Below are 23,844 nucleotides of genomic sequence, written 5' to 3'. Positions count from 1 at the left end.
GCTTTCCAACCTTTGCCTTTCAATGATAATAATAATAGTAGTAGTAGTAGTAATAATAATAATAATAATAATAATAATAATAATAATAATAATAATAATAATAATAATAATAATAATATTATAATAATAATAAAATAGAGAGGTGTATAACCATATACATATGAGTTGATATCTGGTCAAAGTTCACTCTTGCTGAAGGGAGATCACTGAGTCCCTTCTGCAAACAGGATGACTGCTTCCCTTTGTAGAATAGACATTTTGCAACCACTCCAATATGTTTTGCATTTAGTTTCAATCTTTTGAGCACATTATTGCCCACACAAGCATAAGCACTCTGAAGTGTGCATCCACACAGCTAGATTAAACCAAAGGCCTATCCAGTCCAGCACTGAGGCCACAGTGGCCAAAGAGTTCCCCAAGGGAAGCCAGGAAGGAGAGCAATAAACCTCTCACCACTGTTGCTGTTTCCCATCAATTGCCATATAGAAATACAATCCAGCTTTGTTGTCAATTTTCTCCTTCCTTTTCTATGTATTTTTCAAGCAAGTCCACCTTGTTTCCATGTACAGTTGTTACTCTTCTCAGAGTTTCAGAGTCAGGCTCTTAGTTGTTTTTGTTTGGATTCGGGCTGGCAATCCTGCTTGAGGCTGGACTAAGCATCAAGGAATAAGCTATTTTTCATGGTGATTAATTCATCTTCCCCATTCTGTTGTGTAGAATGGAACCATAGTATTCAGTTGTTAGTACTTTCGTGCTTACCCAACCGTTTTTGATGGGCTGCAGGAAAAAGAGAAGCAAATTGTTCCAAATCTCAGCACGGCAGCTGCTGCTGTTTCTGCTGCCGGGAAGAGTGCAATGTATGCTGTGAAATAGGCACTCCGCGGTATAAATCAAGTTGCAGTGTGCATCATGTGCCACCAAATGGCACTGTTGTGCAACATTCCACCATGTAAATAATTTCTTTAGATCTCTTTCCAAAACGTTCCGAGGAGCTTGGCGTAGGGTGCAGAAATTCACTCCTGTTCAAGAGGACTTGATTCCTTGGGAGCACTTGCAAGCAATACTGAAGAGGGTTTGTTGTGCAATGAATTTCAGTCTCAGTTTGCCCCTGCAAAGCCTGGATCTAGGCCAGCTCTCAAGACAGCCTCAATAATTAGCTGAGGAGATAAATGGCTAGTGTCCCATTCGATATTTCTGACTTGGGCTGACTGTTGAAGATTAACTTTTGACTCGGAAGCTTTGTATTCCCAAGTCCCTCACCATATGCACTCATATGATAATATCTAAAGGTTCTTACTTGCTGTTATTATAAGAAAGATACTGGTGTCGGCGACACAATAGGACTAGCACATAGATTAAGATTTTGATCAGCTAAAGGAGCATAGATTACTCTGCCTCCATGTTCGGAGGCAGTATGCTTCTGAATACCAATTGCTGGAAACCACAGAAGAAGATAATGCTCTTGTTCTCAAGCATCTGTTGGCCACTGGGAGAACAGGATTATGGACTAGATGGCCAATTGGCTGGATCCAGAAGGCTCTTCTTATGTTCTTACAAGTTACATTCATATCTTACCCTTTAATGAAACTGTTCCATGCTCCCTGATAGATGCCATTCACCCAGAATACTGTCTGTGGTTTTGTACTTGCTCATGCAACACACAACTGAACAAATCTGAATATAATGTACTTCAGAGACTAAAAGTGTTTTCAGTGATTAGCAACTTAAACCTGAATATATGCAGTTGGAAACACATCTCAAAAGAGCAATGCTTAGTGCTCTGTCATCATAAATTAAAGTATAAGACATCTTCGCCTGTCCCCCCCCCTCCACTCCAGATGTTTACTATGTGTATGGAAATGTACACTGCTTATGGGCTAATACAGTGTAAGACTTTTTATGAAACAGATATTGCCTTAAAATTCCTGGGTGTTTAGAAGGAGAATTTATATTTCACGTGTCTGAACCTGCTGCCAAGGACAAATAGCATCACTATCAAGTGTATGCCCAAAAATAAGCACAAGGTGTGAGGAAGAACTTCTTTAAGACAGGAGATTTTTGTCTCTCACAGTTTCATTCGCCTTCTAACATGGACAAAGGGCCTGTTTCCAAAAAGCAATGTGGGAAGTTTCTTGGGTTGAATATTGTTACCCTTCTGGCAATACAATTCTTAAATAAAATAAAAGGAGGGAAGAACATGGTATAAAACATAGCAAAGCAAAGGATTGCCAAAAGACAAAACAAATATGCAGGGTTTCTTAAAAAACAACAACAAACCATGGTTTTCTTTAATAGTATATTTTGTGTGGTGGAGTAATAATTCTCAAGATCACAACAGGCATGGAGCACTTTTAAAACTCTTTTATTTCCTGCTCCAGTCCTGAGGAAAGGAACCAGGGAGGAAATAATTAAATCCCTCCTCCGTTGAGAATGATCAGTCACGCCTCAAACAGATGATGTTTGCTTTTAATGGTCCTATAAATACAAGCATGCACTTAACATTGCATCTCATTTGACCCTTAAACCTAAGCAAGCAGACATACCGTATTTTTCGCTCTATAAGACGCACCAGACCATAAGACGCACCTAGTTTTTGGAGGAGGAAAACAAGAAAAAAAATATTCTGAATCTCAGAAGCCAGAACAACAAGAGGGATCGCTGCACAGTGAAAGCAGCAATCCCTCTTGCTGTTCTGGCTTCTGGGATAGCTGCACAGCCTGCATTCACTCCATAAGACGCACACACATTTCCCCTTACTTTTTAGGAAGGAAAAAGTGAGTCTTATAGAGCAAAAAGTACGGTAATTTATGTCTCCTTCACCAACTTGGTGCACTCCAGGTGTTTTCAACTACAACATCCACCACCCTTGGCCATTGGCTTTGCCACCTGGGACTGATAGTTGCTGTAGTCCAAAATATCAGCTGGTTCAGAAATTTCCCAAGTGGAGGGAAACCTTATTTCAGCTGTAAAGTGTTATCCGCACTCAATTTTTCCTGTTTTTAACTGTTTATCTTCCAGGGTGGAATGTATGTTTTCCAGTTGTTTGATTCCTACGCAGCCAGTGGAATGTGCCTTCTTTTTGTTGCTATATTTGAATGTGTCTGCATTGGCTGGTTTTACGGTAAGTCAGCAATTCTTGCAACATTGGGGCTAATTCTGAAATCACGTCATGCATTTTTAGAATGAGCCTTACCGTGTTTTCCATAGCCTACCTTGCCATATATCATCCTGTGGATTTCAAGGATCAGTCTTTTTCACAGTCTTGTTTTCATATTGCAAGTTGTATATATTTCCCCTTCTGGTGGATCCTATTCACATGTGAATCTTCATTTCGTAGTACCAGAAGAGTCCGTACAAGTTGTACTTTCTCTAATTATGCATCTAATATAACATAAGAAAAGGAAGTTGTGAGTCTGAGATAAATCTGCTGCTCTTATGCCTGGAGCTTGTACATCTTATCTTCACAAGTCCTTTTTCTATGCTATGCTAGAAAAAACACAGCTTGCACATTCTTCCTCTACTCCATTGTAATATGTGGAGTAGTGTTACAGGCCTTTCTCTGGATGCCAAGGTTTATGTTAGTACTACATGCCGTTTGTGCAGTTAAATTCAGCCAAACCATTTGGGTTTGTATCCAGCCGTGTCCCTTTGTTGACAGAAGGCTTTTTGATCCAGTGGGAGCTTCCAAGAGCAGAAACAGGAAGAGGTGACTTTAATTGATTCCCAGCACCCTTCCCAAATCTAACACAGAGGGTTGGGGCACCTTTGGGACAGCATGATTGGTGGTGAAGGGGTTGCAGAAGAAAGGAAGAATCTATGAAAATCAACTTACATTCCTTCTGTCAGTGGAGAGAAACCACTGGATACAAGCATGAAACTAATGGAACTGTACTTCTCTTCTTCAAGGATGGCAGAATGGCCACCTAGCAGAGGTGTTGTATTTTTACCTCCTACGTCCTCTTAATGCTGAAGATACTAAAACTATTAGTGCTCAGCTGAAATTTCACTGAAGAAACTCAGCTTTGGCATGTAAAGAAGAATCATAAAAGGGTGAAAAATACTTTTTTTAACTTTCAGATTCCCTCCTTTATCTTTGATAACTCTTTCAATTCTTTTTGTTTTGCTTTTGGAAAAAGGTATGCTAGACACTGCCTGTGGCAGTGACAGCATCAAATCTCTTCCTGGCGTCTATAAGCTCCAGCCACTGTTTTCTTTCCACCTCAGTGCCGCTGGATGACATACCATCATTCTGGGGGAGTTCTTGGGTAAATACTTGGCAGCCTCCATACTGGTTGCTATTTTTTCATCAAGTAGTTCTCTCAGAATGACATTATGTTATTCTATAGCATCATTCCAGGGGTAAATGATTCTGGTGGAAATAACATTTCAACCAAAGGTCTCCATCTGCTGGGCAGGTGGCAGCTGTATCATCTCTGCAGACCCCACTAAAGGTAAAGGAGGGCTTCAATTTTTCAGCAGGCCCTCCAAAAAACGTTTCTTATATATGCTAGTTGTGAATGAGATTGTGAAAATGGGGGGGGGGCAGATTTTAATCTCATTCCCACCAACTGCATTTACCTCATGTTTTCAGGCTTTCCTTGCCAATGGCAGAGGCAAGGAATATTCTAAGAACGAAAGCATAAATTCTAATGAAGCTACATCCAGTAACATAAGCCCTGGTGACCTATATTCATTTTCTAATAATTTTTATTCAGGAAGCAATCGTTTTTATGACAACATTGAAGATATGATTGGGTACAGACCACTGGCATTATTTAAATGGTGTTGGATGTTCCTCACTCCTGGCATTTGCGCTGTAAGTAATGAAAGTGTGATAAAATGATAGAGCAATCTGTAAGGTCCTTGGCAGAACCTTTTCCCAAAGACTTTTGGGAAGTCTTTTGAAGAAATAGAGCATAATCATGGAGCCACACATATGTGTTGGAACAGGAAGTACACCTCCAAAATGCAAAATAGTTTAACTTCCTGGTATCAGTAAAAAAAGCAACAATTCCTCATAAATTAAATAAAAAAGTGATTTAAAGACTTATTTAATTTTCAAGCAGGTGTTGTTTATTTCATTATTTTAAATTATTTAGGTATTTCTTTGCTATTGGTTTTAGACTTCAGTAGCCCCTACTTTTTCTTTTCTTCCTCTTCCCCCACCCCCCTACAGTATGATGAGGTATGACAACTTCTTTTTATGTGTTCACACATTTCTGTTCCCACACCATAGTGGTTTCATGTGCACTCAAGGTGTCTATTATAAATAAATAAAGGTAGTATTGGAACAATTGTATGCTACTATGTTGTTACTTACTATGGAACTGAACTGAACTGTACACAAATTAAGGGCTGGAATCCAAAGGCTTATGTGTGGTAGTCCTCACACACCCTGGGGCTTTTGTGGAGGGGGGAGGTTCCCATTCTTGGTGCAATTTCTCAAGGGCCTTCAAAAGTAATATACAATGTGATGCATTTGTGGGTGATACAGCTGGTGGGGCATGAGAGAATTATGACCCCCCCCTCTTGTGTGTGCACAAGCCACAAAGCAGATCCCCTCCCATGGGTCTCTTCAGCACAGCTGTAACTTGCTGTCAAATTGGGGGGGGGGGGAGGCCAATTTCTATGGTCCTTAAATGAAGACTGAGATTAAATGTGAAAGGAAGTTCCAGTGGAAGGAAGGCCTGCCTGCCTGCCTGCTTGCTACCTGTCTTGAAAGCTGAATGTAGCAATTCAGTGAACTGCGGTGAATAAGTTTCCTAAATATCTATGTGTTGTTTCCAAAAATGGATAAAATGATCATCTCCATTTCAGGGAATCTTCATCTTCTTCCTGGTGAAATACAAGCCTTTGAAATACAACAACATTTATATATACCCAGACTGGGGTTATGGCATTGGGTGGATGATGGCTCTCTCCTCCATGGTTTGCATTCCTTTGTGGATCTGTATTAAATTGTGGAAGACAGAAGGAACTATCATAGAGGTAAGGAATGTTTTCAGACTATTATTGCTTGATAGAGTAGGTGAACATATTGAGCTATTCAGAAGTTATGAAATCTAAGCTGGTGTCTATGCATCCAGACCAGTTTCTGTGATGTAACTGTAGTCAACAATCCACGTATCCACTTTGGCTGTGATCCTGGGAAGTTTCATAGTAATAATTATGAAAAAGAAAAGAACAGTGGGTTGCATTGTCACAGATGTTCAGTGACTAAAACATTAGAAATAACAATGGTAGGTTCAACTCTGCCCTGGTTTGGATGAGCGTGTTTTGTCTTATTAAGCTTCCCCACCCCACCCCCACCCCCGCATGCAGGCGGTATTCTATCAGTTCTTGGAAGTAAAAATCCTAGAATATCTTGGAGATAAACATATTTTATTAGATGACTTTAACGGAGTAGTGAACCCGGGCATGCATAGAACAGCAAAAAGAAAGAAAAGAAAAGAAAAGAAAATGAAAGCAACAAGACAAGACAAACTCCCAAAGTCCTTTTTTCAATTAATAGACCGCCTGAATCTGAATGATACCAGGAGGTTTAAACACCCAATAGATAAAGAATTTACGCATTACTCAGATCCTCACAACTCGGCTGGAAGAAAAGATGCAATTTGGGCCTCAAAAGACCTATTAGGTAATATTAAGAAAGTTGAAATCCACCCAAGAACAATCTCAGACCATAACCCGGTATGGATTAAGTTTAAAGGAGGGGAAGAAAAAACTAAAAGATAGCGGCTCAACAAGAATGTATTGAATGACAAAAAGACAGCACAGAAGGCCAATCAAATTTTAGAAGAATACTTTAAATTTAACTTAAATCAAGGGACGGATATAAAAATAGTCTGGGATACGAGTAAAGTGGTTATAAGAGGCTTCTTCATCCAACAAAGTGCTTACCAAAGGAAAATAAAGGCGAAGAAGAAAATGGAAATATGGGAGGAAATCAGAGATAATGAAAAGAAATTATTTCAAAAACCAGAGGACGAAATAATAAAGCAAAATATAAAAATCCTACGTACACAATTTTCAATGATTATAAATGAAGAAATAGAATGGAAGATCAAAAGGTTAAAACATAGAAGCTTTGAATCTGCAAACAAACCAGGTAGACTTCTAGCCTGGGAACTGAAAAAGAAACAAGATGAAAGAATCATCAACAGAATTAAAATAGATGAGACCTGGATTCAAGACCCGAAAGAAATTAGTAAGAGATTCACTCATTTTTATAAAGAGTTATACAAAGAAGAACCAGAGAAAATAGAGAAAATAAATGAATATTTAAACAAAAGTAATCTGCCAATAATTCCCAAGGAGAAAATCGCCACATTGAATTCACCAGTAACCGCTATGGAGGTGCAACAAGCAATGCAAAGATCGAAAATCGGGAAAACACCGGGTCCGGACGGTATACTGGCTATTTATTATAAAAAATTAGAACACTCACTGTTTCTGTGGGAATGTTTAGGAATGTGGGGGAGGATATATTATCTAAGATACCCTGTTCCAACTTGTCTTCAAGTTCAACAAAATCAGCAGAGTTAACATTCCCCTTTTTTCTTTTAAACACACGCACAGCAGATAGCTTGCTCAGACTCATTAGAGTCTCTGTAAATATTTCCTGGTATTTTCCCCATTTAAACCCTCCTAAAATAAGACGCTACACAGTCTTCTGTAAAGTATAAAACATTTACTCACAAGTAATCATCTGTTCACACAAAGTTTCCCAGAGGGTAGACTTAAAAGGTTAGAACATAGTTTAAATGTGGTGACTGTCTCCTTATGGGAGAAAGCCCCCTTTTTCTTCTCTTGGCCTGGAGCCAAGGGTGCATCTTAGTAGTGCTGTTGTTAAGATGGCATTGATAGAGACAAGAAGAGACAAGATGGCCGCCAGCCTGTGATTCTGGTTATTTCTACTTCAGGAGAGGCCACACCCATCTCAAGTTACACATAGGAAGTTTCGTCTCAGTCCTGGAAAGCAGGAACTTCCGGCTGGAGTACTGAGACACAACCTTCATGTCTACTCTAGCAACGTTGTGTTTGACTGCACCTGATTCTTACATCCCACAGTTTCTACCTATGAAAGATACAATGAATGACATTCTACAAAATGGAATACTACTGAGCTCGTGGAAAGAAAGTTTCATTGCCCTTATTCATAAACAAGGATCTGACCCTTTAAGCATGGTGAACTACAGACCTATTGCCCTGCTAAATAAGGACTACAAGATATTTGCAGACATTATTGAAAACAGTCTTAAAACAGTTATAAAAGAAATAATCCATAAAGATCAAACAGTTTTCCTCCCAGGGCACCATATGCAAACTAACCTCCGGTGTGTGATAAATGTCTTAGAATATCTTGATTATAAAATTGATAAACCAGCCGCTATTATGTTGGTGGATGCTGAAAAGGCATTTGACCAGGTATCCTGGAAGTTTATGAAAAAACTAATTCAAGAAATCGGAACTGGTGAAAATCTCTGTAAAGGAATAAATGTCATCTATTTGGAACAATCAGCTGAATTAATAATCAACGTTAAAATCACAGATGAATTCAAAATAAGTAAGGGGATCCGGCAAGGCTGCCAATTATCTCCCTTATTATTTATTATGGTAATGGAAGTCCTAAATATCCGGATACGAGGAGACCAGCTGGTCAAAGGAATAACATTGGGAAATAAATCCTACAAACTCAAGGCCTTTGCTGATGACCTATTAATAATGACCGAAAACACCAAAGAAAGTTTAATGAGCATATTAGACTTGATTAAGAATTCTGGAGAAGTTGCTGGTTTTAAATTGAATACCACAAAAAGAAAATTATTGGTCAAGAATGTATCTTCACAGGAAAAAGAAGACCTAGAAAAAATATCGGGCCTGAGGATATGTAACAAAGCAAAGTATTTAGGTATATGGTTTACCCCTAAAAACATAAATCTATTCCAGGACAATTATACAAAAGTATGGTCAGAGATAAAAAGAAACCTTGAGATTTGGAGCAGGCTGAAGTTATCAATTTTAGGGAGGATATCCATTATAAAGATGAACGTGCTCCTCAGGTTGTTTTTTTTTTTTGTTTGGTTTTTTTTGTTTCAAATGATTCTGATACTGGGTGGAGCAGGCTGCCTCAAGAATTGGCAAAAAAAAAACATTTCTAAATTTGTTTGGCAGGGGAAGAGACCTAGAGTTAAACATCAGATTTTAATTGATATAAAAGACAGAAGAGGCTTCTCCCTGCCCAATCTTAAATTGTATTATGATGCGGCCTGCTTCACCTGGTTGAAAGAATGGTGTACATTGCAGGATTCGGACCTATTGGATCTGGAGGGTTTTGACAACCGATGGGGTTGGCATGCGTATTTGGCTTACGAGAAAGCTAAAATCCATAGAGGCTTTACAAATCATATTATTACGAAATCATTGTTTGTTGTGTGGGAGAAATATAAAAACTTGCTAGAACCAAAAATTTCCCGATGGAGGCCTGTGCAGTAAAGAGAAAAAATACCCAGGGAACATGGCCATCATAAAAATTACTCCTAAAGGAAGAAGCTAATAAATTTAAGTTAAAAAGCTTTGAGAAAATGAGGGAGTACATAACAGATTGGTTTCAATACCATCAATTATATGAGACATTCAAAATAGATAAACAAAAAGGTTTTGCCACAGAGATTTCTAGATTTGAATCTAACCTAGTGAATTCCAACTCTAAAACACTCTCCAAAGCATACCGACTCCTCCTTGAATGAGAAGTCAAGGAGGAAGAGGTCACTGCAGCTATGGTTAAATGGTCGCAAGACTCTGGGCATACAATAACCATGAAACAGTGGGAAAATCTGTGGAAAACAAGTTGGAAATTTACAGCTTGTTGTTATTTAAGAGAGAACTTTCTTAAAATGCAACATTGATGGTATATAACTCTTGGAAGCTCTCCAAGATATATAAAAGTGTACCAAGTAATTGTTGGAGGTGTAAAGTAAATCCAGGTGATCTATATCATATTTGGTGGCAATGTAAAGAAATATTTGGGAGGATATTCATTCTGAAATATTTGGGAGGATATTCATTCTGAATTGGAAAAAATGTTAAAAATATCTTTCAACAAAAATCAGAAGCCTACCTATTGGGAATCACAGATGCAGATGTCCCTAAAAAGGCAAAGGAAATTTTTCTATACGCCACAGTCGCAGCAAGAGTGCTCATTGCGACAAATTGGAAAAGTGATAAAGTCCCTTCTAGATTAGAGTGGACTCAAAAAATGCTTGAATATGCGGAATTAGACAATCTATCAGAAAGAATAAAAAATAAAAGGAAGTATTTATTTCAAAATGGGAAGTCTTTAAAAATTATTTGAAAAATAGTAATGACAGTTTAAACTCTGTAGCAGCATTTGAATAACTTCGGTAGGAGTTTCAAGTTTGATGGTAAACCCATGATAAAATAAATAATATTAAAACCAAAATATGTTATGATATGGCAGTGAACAACTGATGAGAAATAGAAGTAAGGAGTAGACAGGAAGTCAGGTCTACAGAAAAAAGGCCATTTTTATGCCAAAGTATCATGAACACTATTCAATGTATTGTTTGTTTTTTTGTGTTTTTTTGTCTTTGTTGTTGTTTTTAGTTGCCAAGTGGTGATGGATGTTTATTTATTTTCGTATTTCTCTTTTTTGTGATGTATTAAAGTGAAATAAAAACTTTTTTAAAAAAGGAAGCAGTGGCAGAGAGCAGGCGGGGGCGGGGCTGGCGCATGTCCCGGGGGCATGGCGCCCAGTGCGGGCGGGGGGGCAGCCGCGATGGCACCCTGCTGGGATCGCACTGCCAGGGGCGGTGTGCTCCCCCCACACGCCTCTTCCTCCGCCAGTGCTTGGAAGAGTCCTTAGAGCCAGATAGAGAGGACTGGAGGTTCCAAGCCCCTGATCTGGATGGAGTGTGCTTGTGACCAGGTTACAGAAATGGCTAATGCCTTCCATTTTCTTCATTCCCTGCCCCCAGAAATTTAGAAAGTTGATTGTGGCCAGCCCAGACCTGAAGATGAGAGGAAAATGTGGAGCAGGTGCATATGCTGCTACAGTAAATGACTGCGATGCCAAACTGAAAGGTGATGGCAACATTTCAGCCATCACAGAAAAAGAGACGCACTTCTGAAAGAACTTTCTTCTTCTGTTGTTGTTGTTTTTTGTATAAATAAATAAGTAAATAAATAAATTAAATACTTCACTTAATTATAGAGGCCAGCTTGTTTTGCACAACTTTATTAACAAGTTAATTTTAAAGTGAACTTGTATACTTGTTTAAAAGTGATTTTTAATTATTATATAAGTAACGATTATATATAAATATAAATATATATATATATAAAATGAAATAGAATTGTTAGTGATGCCTTGTAATATGGTGATTTCAGTAAGTGTTTTATAGATCCTAGAAGGACCTGTATAATGTGTTGTAAAACTTTTATACTTTTGGTTTTTTTAAAAAAAGAAAAAAGGTATGGTGTTGTATAGCTATACACATTCTAATTTGTGAGCATCTCAGACTATTTCAGCTTCTACTGTATGTATATAAAGGGGATTACAATGTCCTCCTATTAATATCTAAGGGAATTGTCTTTGGATGTGTAGCTCTGTTTCTGAATTTGGGCCCAGTCCAGTGAATGAGTTTGCCAAATGTCACTAGACTCAAACCCTGGCAGTCCTTCCATCAGGGTGGGCAACCTTTTTAAAGTTGAGGCCCTTATTTCCTTGGAGGAAGGTGAATGGGAACTGCATACTGGCAGTGGGCAAAGCCAACATCAAAAATGGGCAGGTAGACCCTTTTTCTTTCATTCGCACAGATACACAAGCATGTACCTGACTCATCCTCAATTCATTCTCATTCTGTTTTTCACACACGCACCCCTCTGGCTCAGTTCCCACTACTTACCTTCATCTGCCAGTGTACCCCACTCCTCCACCACTGCCCCCAATATCTTCATGTTCTCTATGCCTTGTGATTTCCCAGTTCTGTTGTGCCACAAGTTGCCACTGCAACTGTCAGCTGTCAGAAACATGCATGAACCAGCAAGTTTGTGGTGGCCAGTGTGGTTCTGAAAGGCACTCCGTTGCATGTGGATATATGGGTGTCATTCTGAAGTGTGTGCTACCCATTGAATTATGTGGTTGTGTCACATACCTGCCTGCTGCCTCTTTCTCCCATCAACTCTTCTGTTTCTCTTCATTATGGGAGTATAAAATGGTTAAAACACCAGTGTCCAAACAGAGGGAGGCCAGTGCTGCCCACCAGCCACCCTCCTCTACCTTTTGCTTTTCTACTGAATGAAGTGACATAAAAACAACCTGAATTGCCCATGTTTAACTCTGACATTTTGCAAACATGCTGTCACAGGTTTGGAGGCAAAGGGTTGTATTCTAAGTAGTGCTAAGCAGTGCTTTGTGCAAGCAGAATGACTTGTGCTTATGAAACAGGACTTCTTCTTTTTTTGCACTCTCCTCCTGCTGTGCCCACTCCAAAATCTGTTTGGGTGATTCTCTCAGTCATCCAGAGCAAATTTGGGGATGCTGCAGACCACACAATGGAAGAAGAGAGTAGGAAGAAGTCCTGATGCAGAAGAAGAAGTCATTCCAGTTGCACATTTATTTAGCTGAATACCACCCAATGCCTTTGTGAACAATTCTCTGGATCTGATTCCAACCTTGCCCATTGAACGCAGCCCAAATAACTGACTAGCTGGATGACAAAGCTAGACTTTGGACCTGCATGTCTTGAACAGCAGCTCCCACACCTCATGGAAGTTATCTTTGAAGCTTGCAGGGGTTTCAAAAGCAGCTTCTAATATATCATGGGGTCTTCTGTTCCAAGAAAAGAAGTTAATTTATTTCTAAACATGAGACAGCTCTTGGCCACTCTTGTAGATGTTCTGTGGATGTCCAGACGTAGTGGATCATGTCTTTGACTTTTAAAGCAGGGAAGGCAACACCTCCTCATTTTGGAGCAAAATGGGAAAACTACATCTCAATATCCTGCTTCCCCTGACCTGCTAACGACATTTGTAGAAGTTATTTTTTACTGAACTCACTTTAAAAATTATTTTTATATATAAAAGAGCTATTAATATAGCTGTGACCTTAATAGAGTTTGAATTCACAGGTGCTGTATCACAAGATTTAAAAAAAACTTCCACATTTTATCTCTCTTTGCTTGACCCCAGTGACTGCATAAAATGTCTCACCATTTGGATATTTACATGTCTTCACAGTGAAATGTGTATGAATTTGTGCATGATATTCTGCATGTGACATTGAAAGTGAGGTAATTGGACAGCAGGAGATGATGGAGTCAGGCTTTGGTATCCATAAGGACTTTTTAAAAGCTACTGAAAGTAAGAAGATGTTCTTAAAAACATTGATGAATGTGATAGGGACAATACAAAACATTTATATTACATTTTAATATATCACTGTACTCCTTGTTGTATCTATAATAGCTGTCACCTGGGCCCACTATTCATAGTTACTAAAAATATATTAGAATCTCAAATCCGTCCATAAGCATGCATGCCTTAAACACTTTATGGAAAAATGCACCCAGCTACCAGTCAATCAGCATGATTGTGGGTCTAACAGGGCAAGTAGATTAAAACCATTTTTATGATAAGTAAGCTATATTGACACATTCCGAGTACTCCTGGACAGGTATCCATGATAACATAAATCTTCCACTATAGGCAGAATGCCTTTGTCTTAAGTATTTCTGAAACTGATACACATTTCAGCATAGAATACGTATCTAGCCTGTTTTACAAATGGGAAATATAGGTAATGTGATTTTAACTTGCACCTGAATACAAATAAAATGGACTTAGAATTCAGGAGTGAATGTTGTACAAAGTTGAGAGTCGTCAATTATGTTGCTTAATGGACTGGCCAATCTATAGGGTCTCTCAGCTAGGCTACTAGACTCAAAGTAGCTTTTTGCAGTGAATTTACTTCAATATTTATGGCACATTCCACCATGCATATCTGTATACTGTATAGCTAAAGCACCAGTTTTCATACTATTTCTGGTAACAACCTTAAAATAGCATGCCACTATAAAGAACAACCATAATGTGTATTACTTTACGAGGAACAAGTTCTTCAGAAGTGCATAATGGGGAGCAACACAGAGACCAAAACCCATCTACTTTTAGGCTATAATCCTATATATATTTTCCTGAGAGTAAGTTTCATTGACCTCAGTGGTCCATATTCAAAGATGCTGTATGTCATCCATCTCACCTGTCAACCTTATTGAACTAATTATAACTAGTGGTTCAAATAACCCCTTAACTGCACCTTTGCAGTTTCATTTCTTCCTTCCATAGGTGTTATAGGTTCAGAAAGAAATGAGAAAGAAAACCATATACTTTATTTGCTCTTCTTGAATCTCCTGACCATAATAATTAGTAACAAAATATTATTATTGGTATTTTTTATTATTTACACATTTTGGTAGGACAACTATCCACTGCTTAAATCAATGAACTGACCTTTTCAAGTTCTAGACTTAATGAGCCAAAAGAAAATCAAGCTGTTAATTTGGAAGGTGACTATTCTTCATTTCTGAACTTATTTTATTCACTGCCTTAGTTTGCATGTAACACTCAGTCAAATCATGGCTTAGTGTGGACAAGCAAGTGTATGGCTTTTCGGAGGAGATTGTGGCTATTTTGGTCTTCCCAAATCGTTTTGCTGCTGCACTGCAACCTAACCTGGCCTCGTTGTTTAGCTCTCTCCAGACAAGCCATGAGATGTAACCAATGTTTGACCTATTGTTTGCAGCGTGTGGTTTGTCTGGAAGAGGTAAAACATGAACCTGGATTTAAACAACATGCTAAACCAAACCACGGCTTAGTTCAGTGCAGCAGCAAAACAACCAAAGAGGAGCAAAGTGATTGTGGTCTCTTCTCTGAGAGTCCACACATTTGCTCAAATGCCCTGCAAATACAGGGATGGTTTTCAAGTGAACCTCTGAGAAATATATCTCTGCATTTTTTAAGTATTGGATGCCTACAACAAATAGTTTTAAGTGATCACCTTCATCAGAACTGTTCACATATAAGAATTTCCCAAAGTTCGCAATGATATGTTTCAATGCATGTGTTTATTACTGCCACATCAGCCAGCCATAGTCCAAATAATTTGAGGTAGTCCCAACACTCATTTAAATTAAAGCATCTTTCGGCCAAAACCCTTTATAGAGGTAACTCCCACTTCCAAATAGGTGTGGATGGGAGAAGATGGTTCATGGATATGGAATGTTACATGTGGAATGTTTTCATCCAACCATCCCAACAGGTACGATTTATGGAATACGATTCCTACTCTGCTGCTATGAACTACTTCACTAATAGCTTTATACACATACATGTGGTTTGGCATGGTCTAAAGCAGTGTTTCTAATTCACTGTGCTTGTAAATGTGCACATTTAATACTTGACCCATTTAACACTTGTGCTTTTATTTTTTATTTTAAAGTGTTGGGGAAGGGTTGAAATTCCTGACTAGTTCTGTTGTTATTTTTTTTTCCTGGAAAAGAATATGAAGATAAACAACAATGATATTGTGATTATTTCTTTTGATATGCAGCAGTAAACAATAATGCCCTTTTCTGAAGTATATATGCAGTATTATTCATAAGTAAAGAAGAGCCCAGATTTATGTACTGTTTTACACAAAGAATGTTTTTATTTGGTATTCAAGGAAGCACAACATTTTGTCTGCTTACTCCTTTTTAAAAAATTAAAGAAAATGGGTAAACATACTGTGCTTGGTGCATTGTACTTTGTTTATGTTACTATACCTATATAGCAGGAGTGGGGAACCTTTGGGGGCCTGAGGGCCACCCACCTGTCAATCATTTGATGTCATGATGGTGCTAGGTGACTGATAGATGAGTGGATCTGCCCTCCTGTCAAAGTTGACCCATGTGGGGGGGACACGCACTGTTTTGCAGCAACCAGAAGGACTGAAATTTCCATGCACAAGCTGATGGGTATATTAGCACAGCCTTTACAATTATATTTGAACAAATTCAAACTGAGGAGTCCCATATTACAGACAAGTATGCAAGCATTCACTACCATAGCATATAAAGCAATGGCATACCAAGGCCAACTATTATTGGCACTAATGTGCAGTTGCTGGTCCAGAATCTGGTTCTGACAGAGATGGTTTAGACGTCTAGTCTATCAGCACCAACCAGGTTCTTACACTGGCACCAATGAGAACTTCTACTGAAATGCAAATAGCAGCTGCTAAGGGGGGATCTTTTGGCACAGAAAGAGCTGTCCCTGCCTGCCCTTATGGTTCTGAACTTGTTCAAGCTTCCATGCAGCTGCTATTTACATAACAAAAATGTGTACTTATAGAATCCATTTTGGGGCAGGCATTGGCCACAGTACTTGGGTGTAATTGCTCAGGGCAGCTTAACATGATCAACTTCTTCCTCGAGAGGTGTCGACAGCAAATGACTCATGAGCTTGTATTGTGCTGCGTCCGTGGCAGTTCCCCCCCTAAACATTAATCTAAGTAACACACGGCTTCGTAATGAGGAGTGAATGTTCTTGTTAATCCATCTTTTATTTTAATAATAAAAGAAAGCTCCACTGTTCTCTTATGATGCTCATAGATGAATCACTTTCTACTGTGTTCCGCCAGCGGGTGATTAGCATGCAAGGAAGGCAGAGTTAGAGGCAAGCCATGCTCAAAAGAGCAGGCTACAAATATTCACACAGACACCCCCAAGGGGCAGCTCTAACTTGGGCTCTCGCTGTTGATGTGGGCTTTAGTTCTGCTCTCTAGTCACTCACTCACCACCATCATGAATCCTGGCACTTCACTGAGTCATAAAAAAGGCACGCACAGGCAGAAGGAAGAATATGAAAGATCATGGGATGGCAGCCAAACCAACGTGAATGGCTATGCATGCTATGGAATAACCTGGTTGTGATGCCAGCTAGAATACACAAAGTTTAGTGGGAGTTACTTTTGAGTAAATCGGAATAGGATTTGGGCTGAAAGATGCTTTCATTTAAGCAAGTGTGGGGACAAAGACAGCAAGTGTAGATGGCACATCCAGTGAAGTTTAGCATACAGTTCTGGTTGCCTCACTTAAAACAGGATATTATCGAGCTGGAAAAGGTTCAGAAAAGGACAGCCAGGATGAGCCAAGGGATGCAGCAACTCCCCAATAAGGAAAGTTTACAACATTTGGAGTTTTTCAGATTAGAGAATAGGTGAGTAGGAGGTGGCATAAGAGAAGTGTATAAAATTATACACGACTTGAAGAAAGTGGTTTGAGAAAAGTGGTTCCCTCTATATCATCACAGTAGGACATCCAACGCTGAAAGATTCAGGACATAAAGAAGGTACTAAAGCTAAACTACGGATTTGCTCCTCCAGGAGGCAGTATTGGCCACCAACTTTTAAAGCGGATTAGACAATTTCATGGATCTATGATCAATCAAATCAAATGTAGGCAACACAAAAATGTACCTGTATCTACTGCCACCCCTGAGCACATGCGCTCTGATAACCGAGCACCCCTTATCGTTAGATGCTTTTGCTTTAATACAGGCCTTGATTAACCACTCTGGCTCCCTGTCCACTAGTTGAAGAATAGATGCTATGAATAAAGAAGTTGGTGACCTTGCCATAAATCTCCCTCTTTGCATTGTACTGATAATTCAAACGGTAACCAATATCAAGATTATGTATTGATAATAATATATCAACAAGTATATAGTATAGTAGAGTAGAGTAGAGTAGAGTAGAGTCCTGCCCTTCTAAAGGAACTATGGGCAGTAAAAAGTCCCTTGCATTATCCTGCTTTTTCAGATTACAGTGGTACCTCGGTTAAGTACGTAATTCGTTCCTGAGGTCCGTTCTTAACCTGAAATTGTTCTTAACCTGAAGCACCACTTTAGCTAATGGGGCCTCCTGCTGCTGCTGCGCCGCCAGAGCACGATTTCTGTTCTCATCCTGAAGCAAAGTTCTTAACCTGAAGCACTATTTCTGGGTTAGCGGAGTCTGTAACCTAAGTGTATGTAACCTGAAGTGTATGTAACCCGAAGTACCACTGTACTGCACCGGTCTGTATCCTTTTCTCTTTCATATGGACATACAAACAGCTACCCTTGCTCTAGGCTGCTTCGTATTTATCACTATAAAAACTGGTAATATACTAATTTTGTACCATCTGGGAAATACTGTGATGGAGAAAGAGCAATGACTAACTACTGGCCATATTCTGTTCAAGTGAAATGTCTTTGTGCCATCATAGCTATTTTCCACAGCTGTTTTTCTCAGGGTCAGTCAGAAGTCAAGTCCATAACCATGACTTGCCATGTGGTGTATTATCCCAGAGCAAAACACAGCAGTTCAGCTAATTGGGTTTCAAGCCCTCCCCCTTCTCTTTGGCTTTGATTTGAGATAGACTCTGCACCCTGCCGTTGAAAGGCGTGCTTTCTGTATCATTAGGTGGCAGCAAATGCCAGCAGAAAATAATTTGTTCCACCCTGGAGCAAATGAGTAGGGCCGCTGGGAGAAGGAGCTTTCATTTAGTTCAGACTCTAACACACGGACCTGCAATTCACTTTTTTCTCAAGACAGAAAGTGGTGAAAAGGAGTCGGCGTCAGCATTTGCAAGGAAGTAATGTAGGCATCAGACTGAATCTTCCTACCTCGTTGACAAACATTTTCAGAGCTGCAGTTGTAGTGGCATACAAACTCATTCTTACAAGTGTAAGGGAGGCACTCTGCACACTTCTGAAAGGGGAAAGTGGGAAACAGGGTAGAAGGGATCTCCGAGTCCCAGGGTGGGAGGCTAGGGGAAGAAAGAGAAGTTCCCAGGTGTATATGGATGAAGGATATGAAACAATTGTGATAGAGGGTTTTTATATCTATTTCTTGTTCTTATTTTTGTTCCTCTTTCTCTTTTTAGATTATTTTGGTTTTTCTTTGTATCTTATGTTGAAAACTTTCAATAAAAATTTTTTTTAAATGAAAGGGAAAAGATGAACATATCTACACTCCTGTTTGTCCTGGTAAAATGGTGAGCTATTTGAATACCTTGCAGTTTGCTTCTTTAACAGCTCAACAGCACAGAAGTAAGAACCACTGAGTATAGGATTGCAGCCGCGCTGTTTAAGAACTGCCAAAGGACATCCCTAGTTGAAACTGCATATAGATAGCAATGGCACCTGTGGGGTCATGAGACCATGATGTGGAATTGCCTTCTATTATTTGTATTACGGGTTATGTTTTTGTTCATGTGTTTGGGGTTTTGTTTTTTTTACACCTTAGATATACATCCCCTCCAACTTCTCTCTGATGAAAAGAGGGACGCCCAAAGGGAAAGCAGGACAGTCTGGGATTAAATCAGAAACCGAACTCTGGGAAAATCAGAAGACTTGGAGAGCCTGGATGCTGGAAAAGCTTGTTACTCTGAAATGGGTAGTGGATTGTTCTCATTTCTAAGATTAAGCAATGGTAATAAAGAGTCTTGGTTCCTTTGGCCTTGGGTCCTGGGCTTAGGTAGGTCAGGCAACTGATCAATCCAAGGCAACAAACATGGAATACTCACACAGTTTTGTTTTGGTCATGACAAATTCCAGGTTTCCAAAAAAACCAATTCACCATTTGGAGTAGCCAGAACAGGCCCTTTAAACAATCAGCTTAAGTGGTTATAATGCCATCACCAATTCAATTGCATTCATGACTTCTTTGCAATCAGCTGCTGTGTTATTAATACTGCATAAGCAATTTACCACTCTAGCATCTTTATGTTTTAATATTTTCAGGTACAGATTCCAATCCTTTAGATATCACCACATAAGCAACATTCTGCTTACTGCAAAAATATTTATCACCCTATATATATGTTCATATATGACAGCTCTGAGCTGGAAGAGAAAAAAAAACTATTATAGCAACATAGAAAACTGACCCAGGCCAAATCACAGAAACTAACAAAGCAGCCAATCTATTCTAATGTGCATGTGGAAGGGGATCCCACAAAGGACTGGGAACTCTCTCCTCTGTCAACGGCCCTCCATTGGACCAACAACATATTCTTGACCATTACCTGCTATGGAAAGAGGTCCTCATGTACAACCATCAATTCTGTTCCTCTTCAAGGCTATGATCACAGGCAACTTGCACAGGGAGTAAAGAGGTGAGAGAAGGAGGCAGAAATCCTAGTGGATTTTCATCCATTGTGGACTACATTCATACAAACCTGTGCACTTAATCCTCGACAATACAGAGTTGACGAAGGGCACAACTAAAGTGCAGCACCGCAGGGTGAATGTAGTCCACTTGCCTCATCCCAATTGTTGCTGTAATCACATCAGCCAGGCTCCTTGATGTGTTTTTGCAGCCGTGCAGGTCTTGGGAAATCAGGTTGTCTACTCTCATTAAGGTCCTTGGCTTTAACTCTCCATTTGACAAAATTCTGCAGGTGGGGCAGGGAGGTTAAAAATGCATGAATTTTGCTTGTGATTATATTCACCACATGTCCAGAAACAAGTGGTACTTTACACAATCTAAATGAAAAATGTTTTCCTGAGATTAAAAAATAAAACCCAAAGACCAAGTCAACAAAAGACTTTGTGCTGGGATCAATTTTTGTTTGGGAGGGGGGGAACCCTGTCTATTGCTTTGTTACTCCTCACGGGGATGCTTTCTCCTAGAGACACAAATAAATCTGAATTCTTTACACATTTCACATGAAAAGGCAATTACGGTGTAGTTTTTGAATAAAGAGCTTGATTTGCAATCATAAAGAGGCCCTCCTATCATCACTTCCCATAAACAACAGCATGAGAAGAGAGCTATTTAAAGTTCCACATCAACTTTGCATTTTCCTTGACGAGGCCGTACATCGATTCTGACATGCAGAGTGACAGTGTTATGGCATTTGGTTGTTCTAACTGCATTAACGATGTGGTCCTATTTACAAACGCCATTCTTACAGCAGCAGACACTGACTCACACACAAAGAGCTGAGAGCAAGACTTGGTATTTGTGGCCCATTTGTGGCCCATGTTCATTAACCTTTCTTTATGTGGACATACATTTGAGTCTGACATGAGTTATTTTGGGGAATGCATCAAAACTGTATTTTAAGAACAGTTTGGTTTTTTGGGGGTGGGGAGGAATATGCCACATACAACATTATAAGTAGATAAGATGGCTAAGCTCCAGCATTTATTTATCTGAAACATTTCTTAACCACCCTTCATGAGAGGATTCCAGCATGATCTACAAAAGTATGAATAAAACTGTCCTCACATACCTGAAGGAGAATCTCCACCCCCATTGCTTAGCCCAGACACTGAGGTCTTCCTCCGAGGGTCTTCTGCTGGTTCCCTTACTGTGAGAAGTAAAGTAACAGGGCCTTCTCGGTTGTAGCGGCTGCCCTGTGGAACACACTCCTTGCAGATGTAAAGGAGATAAAGAACTATACAACTTTTAGAAGACATCTGAAGGCAGCCCTGTGTCAGGAAGTTTCTAATGTTTGATGTTTTATTGTGTTTTATATATTCTGTAAGCGGTCCAGAGTGGCTGATGGGCAGGGAATAATAATAAAACAACAACAACAACAACAACAACAACAACAACAACAACAACAACAACAACAACAACAACAATAATAATACGATATTCAAGTGGGAGGTGGAATTTTAAAAACAAAAAATCAAGTTAAAGGCCCCCCTCCAGACTGGTGGGGGGTTATGGACACAATAATAGTACACCAGTGTTGGATTATCTGGTACCATTCACAAATCATTCACGTTATTAGTTGTTGTGTGATACTTTCCCAATGTTACAGCAGTTCTGTGCTATAGCACAGAAAGGGGGAGGGACGCACCTCCAAACAATTGTTCCATGAAAAATTGCAGGATTTCAGCAGGAAGCTACAGGACATGCACCAGCTGAGCATGAAGCAGCTGTTACAGGAACAGAAAGTAGTGAAAGCAAAATTGTGTATAACTGCCCCAGTAGCATCATGAGCACAAATAATTGTGAATGAATAATAAAAAGGTTGTCAGCAGTGGGAAGGGCTACGGTACAAATGCATCAGTTCCATCTGAAATATCATCTAAAATACCCAAGAAAATAGGAAAGAATTAACTTGTGGGTAGGGCATTCCAGAGTCAGGGAGCCACCACAGAAAAGGCCCTCTCCTTTGTGAATATATAATGTAATTCAATTGCAAAGAATATTTATAAAAAGACAAGCTTCTTCTAGCAGTGAGATCTTCCAGGAGCACCAAGACCTAGGTTTGACTTTCTTTTGGATAAATTATCACCAAAGACTGCTGCTGTGTCTTTCTGGTCACATTTTATTTGTTTACAAGATGGAGAGGAAACCTCCTTCCCACTCGTCACATGTTGCAGATCCACTGTGCCACACCAGATTCCAAGAAAAAGAAACCAGCATCCCAAGACACTTTCAGCCTTCAGCTAACTCTCTGCCTCTCTCTGTTTCTTCCCACAGACAACGGCCTTGTATCACCTCCTTAGTTTGAGCAGGGAAAGGTGTGTCACTTTCTCACAACTTCTCACAATGAGAAATTATAAATGACACATCCTGGCCAAACAATCTCCTTAAGGAGAGGAAGATTTGTCCTGGAACGGCTTAGTGTAACACCATAATAAGTTAGCCATAATAATCCTGTCAACAAAGCAGCCTCTTGTGGAGGAAGCAAGGGTGCCAACTTGATCAAAATATTGGGGGTGGGGTGGGCAGGTATGTCCTGCCTTGCATAACTGATCACAAAGGGCAGCGCATGCACACCATGTGAATGGTAATGTTCACCAACTTTGGGGGTGCCCAGCCCCCTCAAGCATTTTATTGGGAGGGCCAAAGGGAACTCAGCCCCTAGGAGTTGGCTCCTATGGGGGAAAAGAACCTATCAGCTGGGGTACCACACTGGCACCAAATCAACAGGACGCCTCACTAATGGAGTTTCTCTCACCCTACAAAGTCCTCATTAAGAACTTAGAGAACCAAGAGATGCCACCTCTCTCACACAGCACGTACACACAAATACAAATACTACACAGACATCCCTCCCCTATTATACACACATACATTTCTTTCTCTCACAGACCACACATACATGCACACCTCCCCTCCCTCACCCCTCTCTCTCTCACACACAGAAACCATACATCCCTGTTTCCCTTTCCTTCGCCACCACAAAGACATCTCTCTTAGTCCCACACACACAGAGTCCCTTCATGAGGTGAAGCAAGTGCCCACTGCCAGCTCCACATGGTTGGCAAGCAATAAGCAAGCAAACATGAAGGGCCACTTCCCCCCTCTCCCCAAATATCATTCGAAACTGACCAGAATGCAAGGGGGCAGGCCCTTCCAGCTCTAGAAATTGTTCTACCCTTAAAATAAAATAAAAAACCAACAGCATATTGAGGGTGACCCACTCAGGACATCCACAATCACCCGTTTGTCAATTCCCAGCCTATAGAGTGAGGTGAGGTACCCTGGTAAATCAATCCAATTAAAACAAGGTCCAAACATCCGAAATGGTGAAACAGGTATCTTGCATTGTGAAACCATTATCATCAACTACACCAATATGTTTTCCTTAAATTAATCGAATCTTGCCAATGATTTTGATGAGAACAAAATTAGATCTTGGGTTTTCATCCTTATCCACATTATGCTTTTGATGGATGAATGCTGCAAATGTCCAGGAATGAGGAGAAGTCATCAACAGCTCCAGGACAAATGCAGAAGCCAGACGCAAATGAGCGGTTATGAGTCTGAATAAA

At 39.7% G+C, this 23,844-nt stretch overlaps 1 protein-coding gene across 1 annotated transcript in view; it reads left to right on the top strand.

Moving 5' to 3' along the window:
• Positions 1–15,806, top strand: part of SLC6A11 (solute carrier family 6 member 11) — a 101,544-nt gene extending 85,738 nt beyond the window's left edge. The window contains exons 12-15 of the mRNA XM_081176679.1: positions 3,019–3,121; positions 4,716–4,816; positions 5,818–5,988; positions 10,998–15,806. Of these exons, the coding sequence (XP_081032805.1) occupies positions 3,019–3,121; positions 4,716–4,816; positions 5,818–5,988; positions 10,998–11,150 (528 nt within the window). The 3' untranslated portion in view covers positions 11,151–15,806. The remainder of the gene's footprint in view (positions 1–3,018; positions 3,122–4,715; positions 4,817–5,817; positions 5,989–10,997) is intronic.
• Positions 15,807–23,844: the final 8,038 nt, after the last annotated feature.

Source organism: Podarcis bocagei (genome assembly GCF_964188305.1).
Source record: "Podarcis bocagei genome assembly, chromosome: 2".
In the NCBI taxonomy this organism is placed as follows: Eukaryota; Metazoa; Chordata; class Lepidosauria; order Squamata; family Lacertidae; genus Podarcis; species Podarcis bocagei.
Note: the sequence above shows the minus strand (reverse complement) of the source record. Positions and strands in the feature narration are given on the sequence as shown.